At 40.1% G+C, this 14570-nt stretch overlaps 2 protein-coding genes across 3 annotated transcripts; one reads left to right on the forward strand and one right to left on the reverse strand.

The window, feature by feature from the left end:
* On the forward strand, nt 1-7216 carry LOC103464906 (uncharacterized). Of its 2 annotated transcripts, none has more exons than XM_017304602.1 (6): nt 1-127; nt 656-735; nt 2178-2465; nt 2609-2884; nt 3223-3323; nt 5574-7216. In XM_017304602.1, the coding sequence occupies exons 1-6, from the start codon at nt 36-38 to the stop codon at nt 5706-5708; spliced, it is 972 nt and encodes a 323-aa protein (XP_017160091.1). In that variant the 5' UTR covers nt 1-35; the 3' UTR covers nt 5709-7216. The 2 variants fall into 2 exon arrangements, with proteins under 2 accessions (XP_017160091.1, XP_017160092.1); XM_017304603.1 differs by having other exon boundaries at nt 5577-7216.
* A 295-nt stretch (nt 7217-7511) lies between these two features.
* lhfpl5a (LHFPL tetraspan subfamily member 5a) lies at nt 7512-11119 on the reverse strand. The gene is made up of 3 exons (XM_008409304.2): nt 10643-11119; nt 8596-8832; nt 7512-8162 (listed from the first exon to the last, which is right to left on the reverse strand). Exons 1-3 carry the CDS (start codon nt 11043-11045, stop codon nt 8152-8154), a joined length of 651 nt encoding a protein of 216 aa, XP_008407526.1. The 5' UTR covers nt 11046-11119; the 3' UTR covers nt 7512-8151.
* Between the last annotated feature and the right edge of the window lie 3451 nt (nt 11120-14570).

The following is a 14570-nucleotide window of genomic DNA, read 5'->3' on the forward strand; positions in this document are numbered from 1 at the left end:
TACGACTCAGGGCTCCATGAGGCGTCTACGTATTGATGTCTATGCTTGTGAACACACATGTTCATCCAAAACACTGGAGGTGGGGAGAGCCGGTTAAAGTGACGATCCATAAGATGATAAAATTACAGTAAGTATTTGGTTAAATCGGAAAATACCCGTGACCCTGCGTTAGACTCTTCATAAATACTTTTGTTTTTGGTCATTGTGATTATTACGGTGCCTGGAAACTTCTTAAGTTATACCGAAGAAACTCCGTAGCGGGAACAAACGGCTAACTCAAAACAAAATGTCCTTAAGATGCCGTTTCCTCGGTTTATGCAATCTTGGGCACAAATCCGTTCGCAAGAATTGCAGAAATGGTGGGTCGTACGGTTTGCTCCTATAAGAAAACCGACTGCCCAGCTAGCATTTAGCCCCTGGCTGCTAGCTTGACTAATGTTAAAGCTGTCAACTGTGGTGGCGGACTGTCACGTGACGGTGTGCCGCTACCTAAGGAATGTGGATTTCAACCTAGTCATGATCCATTTTAAATTAAAGTTATCGTTATATTTGAATTTACCCTCGCCATACAAATATTGAACCTACTCATTTTACCTGTTGGTTGTTTAGGTGAATGATAAAATATTTCTGTCAGACATGTCTTTTAATCTTTCAGATCAGTCGGATTTCTTTGGATCAAGATGAGATACATCAGTCTACTGCTGTTTCTGATGTTATTCTCTGGACAAATTCAAGGTAACAAAGGAATTATGAGAAATAATTAGAATGTGTTCTTTTTTTAAGCATGCCATAGTTCAATTTCTGAAATCAACTGTCTATACGCAGCAATTAGATACTTTTGCGTGGTTTATACAATGAATAACACAGAACAGACTGAAATGGGTCAAAAGTAATAAATTAAAGACAGATTTTATTTCCAGCTAGTGTCTCCTTGAATGTTATGTTATTATTTGAGACTTTTTGAGTTTTCATTTAAATCTGTTTTTGAAAATTAAAACGAAAAGTGTTTAATGAACTTGAACTCAATTAGCTTGATTTTACCTTTTAAAAAAGTTAATTAGAATTAGGTTGTTTGAGTGGCTGAATCCTTAAATTTGATTTGATTTGATTTCTGTTAGTCTTGTACAATACATTATTATTATTATTTATTATTAATATCAATATTGTTATCAGATTTACAAGATTATTGTAAATCTTGTTTTTATATATTATTTTGGTAACACTTTATTTGAAGGGTTGTGCATAAGACTGACATGACACTGTCAAAAACATGACATATAACACCTGTCATAAACGTAAAGGAGTCTTTATCAATGTTTATGACAGTTGTCATTAAGTGTCATTAGGTAAATAATGACACTTTTAATGCAAAGTTGCTCTAAAAGTTGCATTAAAAGTCCATTAAAAATACAAACTTTGCATTAAATTATAATTTACAAAATCATGCAAAGTTGGCACTTTTAATGGACTTTTAATGCAACTTTTAGAGCAACTTTGCATTAAAAGTGTCGTTATTTACCGAATGACACTTCATGACATCTGTCATAAACATTCATGAAGACTTATTGATGTTCATGACAGATGTTATGTCATGTTTATGACAGTGTCATGTCAGTCTTATGCACACCCCTTCAAGTAAAGTGTCACCATTATTTTTAACCCTAAGAACTTTTCTGTGAACCTGATGCTGCTGTTGCACCTGAATTTTCCCTTTGTGGGACAATAAAGGCTCTATATATTTATTTGAGATACTGCAGGATGATGTTAAACAGGTTGTTAATGTTTGAAAAAACCTTAAATGTGGCCAAATTAAACCAAGAGAGGACCAGAAATCCTTCACAGTGATGGCAAACATACATCAACAATTATTGCAAATGCCTTGATGCCATTTTTTGCCACAGAGGATGGCAAACTTGTTATATTAAGGAGGAACTACTATTTTAAACTGGGGTGCGTTTGTTTTCAGAACTTTGTTGTTATTAAAGTAAATAATCATTTCATTGCCAGGCTTCTTTTTGTCTCGCATTAAGACTAATTTTATGAAACATTAAAGTTTATCTGAAAAAGCAAAAACAGAACAAATCTGTAAGGGACCAAACACTTTTCCATTGGATTTAGTAATTTGGCGGTGCTGTGCTTTCTGTTTTGCCTAAAATTAATTTGCTGTGTTTCAACAGGTTCCACTGAGATGATCCAAAATTTTCGACTGATGATTGGAATCACTTTGAGGGAACATGATGATTTTGAGACTATATCATGGCTCTATAATTTAATTACAATCATAGGAACATGTTACTCGGGTGGACAAACAATAATAACCCAACCTTTCACTGGAAAAGTGGAGCTTCCTACTCCAACATCGCTGATATTTACGAGTCCACAGAAATCAGACAGTGGAGTTTATTCTGCACTGGTGAGGGGAGATCAGTCTAACACAGTAACCCTCTGCAATCTCTCATTCCAGGGTAGGTTTTTCAGTATTTGATGTATGCACGTTATAAAGAGCTGCTTAGAACTGAAAACTTTAAATACCTCGCAGAACAATGCTATTAGACTTCACTTTTCTTTAATGTCTTTTAAGCCTCTCTCATCTGTTACTCCTCATCAGATCCAGTGTGTCCAGGTGAGCGGAGAGTGGATGTTAGCTCAAACTCCTTCTGTAGACTTGCATCTACCTGCAGCATGGGGGACGCTGAGATCAAGAGCACTATTAGATGTACGAGCCATGCCTGCCATCAGGAGGGAGGAGATAGGTCAAAGGTCACTAAATCTGGGGTTTTCCTCAGACTCTACCTCTCAAATTCATCCATCATCTGTAGCCATAGCAACCAGATCAGCAAGACCCAAAACAAGATGACGATCCAGCCCAATTCCACATGTGAAGGTAAGACACAGAGTAGCAAACATCTTGGTTTGAACCAGTTGGAAAACATATTGATGCTTATTAACATCAGAAAGCAGCTGCCTGTTCTCTACTTCAAGTTTAGAGATGAAATTAGAACTGGGACGTAAAATTCTGGACGTCTCCAAAAGTTTAGATGTGTTTCTGCTTAAGAACAACTGGATCCAATAAGTATGTCATTAGTAGGACCCTGTAGAACTTGCCTGCATCCTGAGGAGATTATTCAGCCTTTGACATCCCGGTTGTTGGACACGGGAGGGATCAGGACGACAAGTCATGTTTGATATATTCTCTTATAATCTCTCGTTTTATCTTTTCAGACCAAAATATGGATACCACAGATGCTGCTCCTGCTGTTTCTGCTGCTGTTGCTGTTCTTGCCATCATTGCTGTTGCTGGGCTGTTGTGCTGTCTAAGGAAGGTAAGTGCATCTATTTAATACACCATAAATATTACCTCCTTCTAAATACCTCCAACCTGTGTAGATTTAATGTTTAGATTTATCTGTCTTTTTTTATGTTCACTTATATATATTTAACCACGTCTTAGAACGGATCTGATCTCAGAGGTGTTTGGTTTAGCATTTTCAGTTTTCAGTTTATAGAAAGTTATGGAGCCCTCCAGGAGACACGGGGACAATTTTTTTTTCTTTTGCGTTCCCTCACAATACCGTACTGATCAGTTCATGCGGCACAATTGAATACTGTAAGCCCTTCGGTGGCCGCCGTACTTTCTGCCTTAATACAAGGTTATGTAAGGGTTTTCCATGAATGTTGATATTTGAAGTTTTACATCTTTTTCTTTAGTATAGAAAGGCACCACAAACCTATGATATAAACAGAAACTTTCTGTAAGTCGGAAAGAAAATACATTCTAATTTCTGAGTTATTATCGCGGGGTGATAAGTCATCTGACAGTTTTGATTGTGTCTCTATTGTGTTCGTGTCTGAATGGTTTAAAGGGCTGCTTTCAGTGCCGTTCCATCTGAGCCTTAACAGACATAAACATGCAGTAAATAAATCGATTTTCAATCAGTTTTTTTGCACCAAAGAGTTAATAACACATTTTATTATTATAAAACACGGCAGGTGGTAGAGGGCCGCACTGGGTTAACTCGGGGAATCTCACCTGTCTGTGTATCAATCAACGCCAAACCTCTTCTTTGTTCTGTCACAATTATCGATTTATTACATTTTTATTATCATGCTCCAAACTTTGTGAGGTTTGACCACCCCGCCCACCCGCTTCCTCATACACACAGAGCCAGCAGCCAGTCACCTTCCCATTCATACTTCATGACAGTCACGCCCACATCGACACGCCCACCACCAGGTGTCAAAGCCGCTGCTTCTGTCACATCAATAATTACTTATTTCATTCATATGGCTCTTATAGAGCCTCAGTGAAAACATGTTTATTATTATTAACACTTTGGTGCAAAAAAACAGTTTGAAAATCAATTTATTTACTGCATGTTTATGTCTGTTAAGGCTCAGATGGAACGGCACTGAAAGCCCCATTCAGACTACGAACACAATAGAGACACAATCAAAACCGTCAGATGACTGATTACCCCGCGATAATAACTCAGAAACAGTCCAAATAGTTTGGATGTATTTTTATGTCTTTCCTACTTGAAGTTTCTGTAAATATCATAAGTTTGTTGTGCCTTTCTATACAAAAGAAAAAGATATAATAGGTCAGATATTTCACAGGGAGATATTAACATTCATGGAAAAATCTCACAAAACCTTGTATTAAAGCAGAAAGTACGGCGGTCACCGTAAGAAAGGCTTACAGTATTCAGTTATGCCGCATGAACTGATCAGTAGATTATTGTGAGGGATCGCAAAACCTTTGGCGAGGGAACGCAAAAGAAAAAAAATGTCCCCATATCCCCTGGAAGGCTCTGTAGATACTAGTCCAGCACCTTAAAATAAGGTTTATTTTAAGGTTTTTATGTGTGAATCTTAATTAAGCATGGAGTCATAATGCCAGACCAGTAACAGCTTTGTTAGGTCAACATTTAGTAACATCTACTTCATAGAAGATGTTACTAAATGTAACACTTTTACTACTTTAGACCAATATTTAGCTTATTATTATCCAGAGAAATTCCTTCTAGCTTATACGTTATGGGATACTTATACTTGTAACATGAGCATCTAGTTTATATATTCAGGAATTGGAACAAACGTAGAATCCAGAGAAACTCCTATTAGCTTATCTAGAGAAATTACTCATTACCTTAGATCAACATTATCAGAAGAAGAGTCCAGAGAAACCGATGTCAGTTTATAAATCACGGACTACTTATCCTTAAACATGGGGTTATACTTTATGTTTTCTTTTTTCTTCTTCTGCTCTTTCCTTTGATTTGTTGTTTTGTTTGTATTTTCCTTCTAATTCATGTGTACACTTTGAATTGTCTTGTTACTGAAAATGTGCTTTATAAGTAAACTTATCTTATCTGACCTTAAAGGAAACCACAGTGTTTGATTCACAATTTAAAAATCTAAAGATTAGTCAAATAGTTTTTGTGTATTTTAAAACACTAACTAAAGTGGTTTAAATATGTTGCTTCTCTCTCAGAACTGGAATTTTAAAACCATAGGATAGTAATGCTAATCATTAACTGACTGTTTTTTAACTTTGACATTTCTGTCCCCAGAAGAAGCTCTTTTGTTTTGCCCAGAGGCAGACAGAGTCATCGAACTTGCAGATGCTCCCTCCAGCTCCCCAAGTCAACGGAGATCCTGGGTCTGATCGCCTAGTGGAGAAAAACACTGAAGAGTCATCTGTTTAAAAACACAGACCCTCGCTCTGGGCTGTACCACAACCCCCTGTCCAAAGCTTATAAACACCAGAAATATGTTTTCCTGTAACTTTAGGTGACAGGTGGTGCATACACACACACACACACACACATGATTGACAGAGCCAATATTCTCCTCTTGGCTCTGATTGGTTGTTTCTGATGGGAGCAAAGTATTTCTGCTGATGGCAGTAGGACTCAGGGTGGGAATTGTTTACAAACTCTTTATTCAAGTCCAATCTTTTGGCCAAATCATGATTTTCGAGTTGTAGCAATTATTCATAATGATTTCTGCTTTAATCTATCAGTTTGCAAAGAATCCTCATTCAGTGTTGCTTTGCAACAAATGGAGAGACAGGGAATTCATTTTAATCAGTGATTTATACTTATGGTACATTGAATTACGCCTTCTGCATCCCTCTGTTTTGTTTTCATGAAGCCATCACAGGAAGTGCTACATGTTTACGTGAACAGCTGCCTCCGTTTACAACGGCGTTGCAATTTTTATTGTGCAGTTTTTAGCCATTTCACAATCTTTGCAGTTATTTTGCAAAGAAATGTACATAATTTCTCTCTGTGTCTGATAAACATCCAGTATTTGCAATGGAGAGAGGAAACAAACTAGCCTGGTAAAGACCAGCCCCTTATTCTAAGCCACTTGCTTTATAGAGAGGGTCTGGACCCTCGGTTTCTGAGAAACGATTGCTTCATGTGTTAAATTTTAACATTTCCCCGTGACTTGTATAACGTGCCAGTTCGACACTACGAAGCTTACCGGAAATAACTTGCACTGTAAACAACCGTCCTCCACTGTGAAGAGAGAAGAGGCAATCTGAACGAGGCTGCTGTTAATTTTAACGCCTTAGCCCTACATAGGACCACAGAGAGGAACCAGATATGCTGGACATTGTTTCATAAATTATCTGTTGGAATGAAGTGACAGGTTGTTTTCATGAAGGTTTAACGAGCACTTTTTAACCCAAAATGCACCAGACAGATAAGCATTTTGAAGTGTTTGCACACCAGCTCTTCATTATTTAAAAAAATAACTATCTGTTGAGCCAGTAGTGCCTTTTGGGAGTAATGTGAATGTACTAACTACTGTGCAATTTGAGAATATTTTTCTTGACTCTGTTTTTTCTTTATTCTTAAAAATGCCAAAACTTAAAAAATGTGTACAACTGGAAATCTTTGTCTGCATTGCCTCACTTTCACAAATGAAGGCAGACATTGTGACGAGTTACATGTTACTTCCATGGCATTTTTGTATAACACTTTTTTTCTTTGTCATTTTTTTTTTTTTGCTTTCTACTGTTTTAAATATATTTATACATATATATTATGAAATGTTATTTATAGAAGGTACTACTAGATATGTCCTTTTGGGTTTATGGATACACATTTTTGCAGCATTACGTCATCATTGCCAAAAAAAGTGAAGCATTAATAAATTAAATGTTTTATGAAAACATCTATGAATAAACTCTGTTTGGACATTTCTTGTGTGTGTTGGTGTTTTTTTAACAAAGCTGAGATCGGTTAAGCATTAAGCAAGTAGCATTACCAATGCAGAGCAGATTATTTAATATCCAGATGACAAAAAATCTGCTTTGGAAATTTAAACTCTTGTGTTAAATTATGACTCCACACTTCTGGATTAGTAAAGAAATGGCCAAATCCAATCCAGCTTTATCTATGAAGCGCTTTAAATTACCAAAGGGACTGAAGTTCTCTACAGAATACCCCAAAAAACATTAAAAACACCATTAGACACTAATATCTTTGGACAGGAAGTTGAATATTAACTTGTTTAATGTCTTATGTTTTCATCTATTTTTAGAATATATAACCTCATGTCAATTTTGCTGCAGTTAAAACAATGACATTGTTCTTCTCTCCCAGCATCAGAGGCATGCGATCTTAAGCTAATTAAAAATGGCTGCAATAGAGATGAAGTCAAAATCACTCATGGAAAAAGTTTGTGCACGTGTTCAGTCATTCAAATGTGATTTTGATTTCACCTCTCATTTAATGGAAGCACTAGTTGAGAAGTTGTGGTTTTTCAGCTTCAGTGGATTATAAATAAAGATATGTATACATTTGTAATGGAAACGCAGCAAATGTCGTCACTAACAACGACTCATATTTCAACACATATTTCCAGATGTCAAACTGTGGAGATGAAATGTCCAGGAGTGAAACGTCCCCGGATGTTCGCCCTCCACAAGTATTGGAGGGGGTACAAGAGGAGTGTCCCTTCAAGTACCGTCCATCCCTCCCTAACACATGAGAGGAGTAGACGTGAGACAACGGAGTCCAGGAAGCCAGAGGTCAGTGGAACACCATCGCTCTGTTGGAGTCGTTTCTGGAAAACTGCTTGTAAACTCTTTGGGAGTTGAGCTGGTTGCATCTCCTCATTGTGTTCACCACGGATCTATGCGTTATCTGTCAAAAGAGGGAAAAAAAAAAAGATTGGTCAGATCAGATGTTTAATCTGAGTCAGAAGTTTTAACATTTATAGTTGGCAAAGCACAGAAAAACCCGGTGCATCCTTACTGCATTGATCCGCTAGATGGCTCAAAGAACAATTTGCACTGCAGGTAGATAGATAGGCCCAGAGTGGATGTAAATAAATTGTTTTACAATTATGCCCACACTGCTCTACACGTATACCAATCACATCTTACTTGGACCACTCTCTCTTCCTCTCTCTCTCTGTGTCTTTCTTTTTTTTCAGTGTAAAAGGTAAAAGTATTTTTGCAACCATCTAAACCATTTCAAGTCATTCCTCCTTGGGCTCTGTCCATCTACTTCTGAGTGCTAAAATCCCTCCTCCTCTTTCCTCAGCATTCTCCCACCAGGTCTTTATCTTTCTTACCCTTCCCCTCAACCTGGAAGTCCTCTGGCAGCAGCTTGTCCTGCCGGCTGCCCAGGCTGAAGGCGAGGAAGGACAGGATGAGCGAGTCCATGATGCTGATGATGGCCAGGATGTAGGCCCAGCGCACCGTGCAGTTGCCCAGGGTGTATTTGTCAGTCCGCTGGCCACACATGCGCTTCACTTCCTCCGAGTCCCAGCCGTCGGGGTAGATCATGCAGCCGATCACCATGCACGTACCTGGACAGGTGCGAGACACGGAAAGTGGCGAGGTGTGTCGAAATTTTGTTGTTGATTGAAACATTTTGACCTGCAAAGCCTTCTTAACTTGCAGGAGGATTCATGCGCGATGAGGTTTTCAGCTTGTCATGTGGTTGCCGCCACACACGGCGCACAGCTTTAACTTGGATTAGCCATGCGATCAACCAACAGAAAGAGGCACTATTTTTGATTTTGTGTGTGTGTGTGTGTGTGTGTGTGTGTGTGTGTGTGTGTGTGTGTGTCGAGACTAAAAAAAAAAAAATGATGTTCCACATGTTGAGAATGCAACATTAGAAACCATTTCCTTCAGATAAAAATGAAAAGCAACTACCGTACTAATAAAGCAAAAAGAGGGTATTCAGCAGAGAAATAAAACTTCCACACACCCCCTCAATGTTAAGTTGCTTAGCAACTTTGTAGCACAGAAAGACGAAGCTATTCATCCATTATTGACTCCGCAGTCAGGTTTGTGTAATCTCACTTTAACGTGAAGTGAAACTCGACTCTCTCACGTCTCAGATCTTAACTTCCCACAAAAACTTGAATTCTCACAAAGGGCTCAGCTGACTTTGTTTCCCCTAAACAACAACAAAAAAATTAATTGAGACATTTTAGCATAAAAAAATTTACTTTAAGTTAAATCAGAAGTTTTGTTCTGGGTCATTCTGCCATTAATTTAGAAATGTTTAATGTATTTAGCCCACATTCAAAGCTCCTCATTAACACTCCCAACTCCTTTGAATTCAACAACAAAAAAGGCACTACTTACTGAAATAACAACTTCATAACGTCTGTGCTAACCTTTCCCCAACAGCAACTTTAATGTTGCTCCATTAATGCCGTTTTTTTTTCCCCCTTAAAGAAAACTTTAAATGGTCTCAAACTGACCAAGCACCTCTTTGTAACGCACAGACGCATGATGGACAGACAGCAGGTGTGTGTTGGGATGAAAAGTGAGAGCAGAGTGTGTAACAGCACACCTCCGGTTTGCATCTCATTGCTCGTTTCATTACAGGCTCATCCTTTCACTCGCAGGCACGTCTGTTCACAAGCCGCATCGTGTTTCCAAGCCGCACTCATGTTTCTCTCCTGCCTCTTAAAAAAGTGTTTCTGAAGGAGAGAGGCTGAACTTTCACACGTTGGTCGAGGTTTGCCAAACATTTGCAGCTCTGAATAGAATTGAGCTTCGCTCTAATTTGCGTTCTCTGCGCTATTGATTGATTGCCCACAATTTCGTCAATACCTTTAGTGTGATTTCTGGATTTGTTAAGCAAGTTTGATCGTACATTATATTGCAGATGCAATTCACTAGGATGTCTAATGTGTAAAAAAAAAAAAAAAAGTTATTGCTGTTATTTTAAGGCCTCCATCAAATCTAGCTGACAGATGCATGTTTTCATACTTGAAAGCGACTTATTTAACAGAAACTGCACAATCAAAACTGATGATACTTTCGTAGTAACAAAACACAAATAAATAAAAAAAAAAGATCCACACCAGAAACGTGATTTAGTGCAGGCTGCATTTTCTAATGAGGAACGGACGATTTCACTTTCTGGATGCGCAAATTCGAACCCAGACAAAAACGAGGCTGCAATTACAGCAACAAACATTACTCCACAAAGTAGAAGGTAACAATTTGATAACCTCCACCTCAAGAAATTAGGGTTATTTTATTGTGTGTTGAATACACCCGCCTAGCTCTAATCACACATTCCTCCATCTGTTTATCGCGGCAACACTTTAAAGACTAAATCTGCAGCGGACAAAACTCTGATCCAACTCTCACTGGAGGCCAGCTGCGTCCAGGCGCAGATCTTGTAGACGCTCCCGGCGTTGCAGAAGAAGAAGAGACTGAAGCAGACGATGCTTCCCACGATCAGCAGCATGGAGATGCCCACGAAGAACATGGCTGTCTTGAAGGCCCCGGACGGGATGGAGCCGAAGTCCAGCGCGCTCCCTTTGCAGGTGAGCTCCGAGGTGAGCGCGTTCCCGATGCAGTAGTGAAACAGGCCGAAGTAGCCGGCCTGCGGCGTGTTCACGCTGTCCCCGATCCAGTAGGGCTGGATGAACACCACCACCATGATGACCGCGAAGGTGACGGTGAACACCTGCCACATGACGCCCATGGCCCGGGCGTTGCGCACGTAGTTGGTGTGGTAGATCTTGGCCGCTTCTTGAGCAGGAAGCATCCCGACGAGAGGCAAACTGGTAAAAGTTATTTCCTTGTCTTCAGTTAAGTTGAATCCTCACCCCCACGCCCCCCCCCCCGCCCCTCCTTCTCCCGTTCAGATGACTCTCATGTGCTCTTTAGGCGCCCAAGAAGCCTGTCGTCTTGCGTCAAGAGGATTCAAAACCACGGACAGCTCCCCGGTGCTGAACACCAGGAGGTTCTCTGACTCATCTGCCCTGCGGAGGCGACGAGTCCCCGTAAAAGCAGCGGACGGGCTGCAGTGGCTTTTATCCCTGAGCCTCATGTGGAGGCGATAGTTGTTCTCTTCCCCGGGGAGGCTGTGGTCTTCACACAATGAATCATTAATGGCTAAAAGATCCGCTGAAGAGTGAGACGCGCATCCAGTACCACCAGCCGCCTTACACAGCTTTGTGATAATGAGGTATATTAAAAAAAAAGGGGGGGGAGGGGGGTCGGGGGGAGGTGCAACTCAAACATAAATGCCACCATTTTGCTTGGCGCTTTTGGTGCACTGTGCCATCAAAAGCTAACTCCCATCTGTTTCCCCAAGTTGCAAAAGATGGATACAATACTATAATAAAATAAGACAGAAAACATGACACCGTAAGTTGTTCACAATACACAAACACAGATAAACACACATGCAGTTAATGCGTACGTTCACGAAGAGTTTTAAACAATATTATCCAAATAGAATTAAAATAGACTTATTAATGTTGGATGGTTGGTTAATGTGGTTATTTAAATAGCCTAATATGGCAACAGAGACTGTTCTTGCAGTCGGTAGCGGGTTTTTTAAAATTTTTTATTTTTTTGTTGATTTGCAATTTTCAAACAAATTGCCCTCCACCTTAGGACTTTTCAGTCTTGGATAGATTTACTGGTACGTTTCTGCGTCATCGTTATGTTATAATAACTAGTTCTGCTCATCTTTGTCTCTCGTTTTCCTCATGGAACCTCTGATAAAGAGTAGATCTTTCAGGGATGGTGGCTCCATGAATTGTAGCTGCAAAGCCTCCTTAACAACAACAATAATAACAATGACTCCATATAGGGGCTGCACAGTGGCGCAGTTGGTAGAGCTGTTGCCTTGCAGCAAGAAGGTTCTGGGTTCAATTCCCGGCCTGGGGTCTTTCTGCATGGAGTTTGCATGTTCTCACTGTGCATGCGTGGGTTTTCTCCGGGTACTCCGGTTTCCTCCCACAGTCCAAAAACATGACTGTTAGGTTAATTGGTCTGTCTAAATTGCCCCTAGGTGTGTGTGTGTGCATGGTTGTGTGTCTCTGTGTTGCCCTGCGACAGACTGGCGACCTGTCCAGGGTGTACCCCGCCTCCCGCCCGGAACGCCAGCTCCCCACTGAGGGACAAGGGTGAAAGAAAATGAATGAATGAATGGATGGATGGACTCCATATAGGTCAGCAACAATTAAAAAACACAAACAAGCCTATGACATGTTTTTGCCATGACCATGGAGTCATATATATATATAAAAAGTTTAATTTAATTTAAACAACTTAATTACTTAAATAGTAAGTTGTTTAAATTAAATTAAATAGCATTTTTATTTGCTCGCAATAGAGGAGATAAGTTCCTGCTTTTATCACAGTCGGCCACTAGATGGAGCTAAACAACTGCCCACAAGTATTCCCTTTTCCTTTATTTTCTAGGGCCATTGTAAAGAATTGTACCCCAGACGTCTAAAACCGTGTTCATGCATGCTAGTCATTTAAAGTGGCGAACAGTAGTCGATGAAACTCTCAACTCCTTATTGTTCCTCCCCGCAAAGTATGCACCTGAGTATTTGAAATAACTATTTTAAATTTTGAAAGCTCTTTTTTCTGTCATGTTAGAACACGCGGTCTCTATCTGCTGCTACAGTAATTCAACTGAAGCAATTTTAGAAGTGACAACAAATCAATTTGCTTAGAAAACCAACAATGTTGCCATATATTTAAAGTTTAGTAAGCTAGCTGTAAGTTTTCTGACACTAACATGCACGTGAACAAGTATTTTTTTTTCTGTGTAGTTTTCCAGTTCAGTTTCAAATCTTTGTTTTCAGTGTTTGTTTTTCATGTTGCTGCACAAAGAGAACACAGGAATGTGTAGACTAAAAAGGCATCTTTTCATACCCCTAATCCTAACAGATTTATTGTTTTACAAGATTTCTAATCCTGTCACCGCCTAGAATGAAGCTATGTTTTTTGTTCACCTTTGGCTTGGTTTAGTCATGCTTCTTTCAATGTACATACAAAAGGAATTATGAGTTACGATCATGCAGTAGTTTCTCTTTCTGCCTGAATGTGGACACACCGACAGGGCACTGCACTCGAGCTTTATTAAGTGATGCAGGCCCTGGTGTGAGGCAGAGGCTGCTTATAATCAAGTTATCTGGAGAAGAAATCCAATTTTCTAATTCAGAATGGAGTGATATTTAATGTGTGTGTAACTGTATGTGTGTGTGTGTGTAGAGGTGGACATTGGTGGTTAGAGGGGGAGTGGATTTTGTGGGAGTTTTTTTTTTGTGCAAATTTTTCTTTGCATGCCCAAGATGGTGAATAGATGATATAAAATGTTACTCTGAGTTCACTTGATTGAACCTGTGAATTGTAATGAGAAAAAGAAAACAAACCTTCTCTGAGGCTGACCATTTATGGCAGAAACACTCTTCCACATGTAGTAGCAGCTATGCAGGTCATTGCTTCCTGCAGAACGACTATAAGCAACATTTAGGCGCGCAGAGACGTCTCTGTTGGTTTTGCGACTCCACCGTCCTTCTCCTCTCGTCACGCTCTGGTCTCGGTGTGCTTGTGTTGCACCACCGTCTCGGTCACTACCTCCCTGCCCCCCTCCACCCCTCACCCCCCTCACCCGCAGCGACCGACCACTGTGAGCCACCTTCACCCCTCCACCCATCCGCCTCTTGCTCACGGCCCATCAGGGAGAGTCAGAGACCCGAGAGAAATACTGCGAGTCATTAAGTTGCCCTGCGGGAAAGGACTCTGAAATGTAGGTCCACTTTGTGGTGGACTCATCTCTGATCGGTCACAACCAATAACCCCCCCCCCTCTCTCTTTTTGGACTGGTAATCTGCTCAGGGATGCGTAAGTGATCTGCAGCCAGAACCTTCCACGTAGCTTTACATTACATCACTGCTTTCACACTCTGCTCTTCAGATACTTCCACAGATTTACATTCTAATTATACCGCTCCGCAGCTCGAAATATGCAGGATTTCTGTTCAGTTCCTCTGCAGATGCTGCTGTTTAGCTCTGCTCCGTTTCAGCACTAACTGGGTTCAGAAATGTCTTGTACAGCTGTTCGCTCCGTCATGGTACGATGCGTAAATGCAGTGCTGTTTGTCTTTTTCAGCTATTACAGCTGCAGATTAGTCGTGGAATGTCTCTACCATCTTTTCATTGATCAGTGTCAGAGTATTTGAAAGCACACAAGGCAGAGCACATTTTTTAAAGTTTTTTTTGTACAAGTCCTCCCACTGCGCAGCTGTTTTTTTTTGGCAGTCTTC

The sequence above is a fragment of the Poecilia reticulata genome, linkage group LG5, assembly GCF_000633615.1.
Source record: "Poecilia reticulata strain Guanapo linkage group LG5, Guppy_female_1.0+MT, whole genome shotgun sequence".
NCBI classification, from domain to species: Eukaryota; Metazoa; Chordata; class Actinopteri; order Cyprinodontiformes; family Poeciliidae; genus Poecilia; species Poecilia reticulata.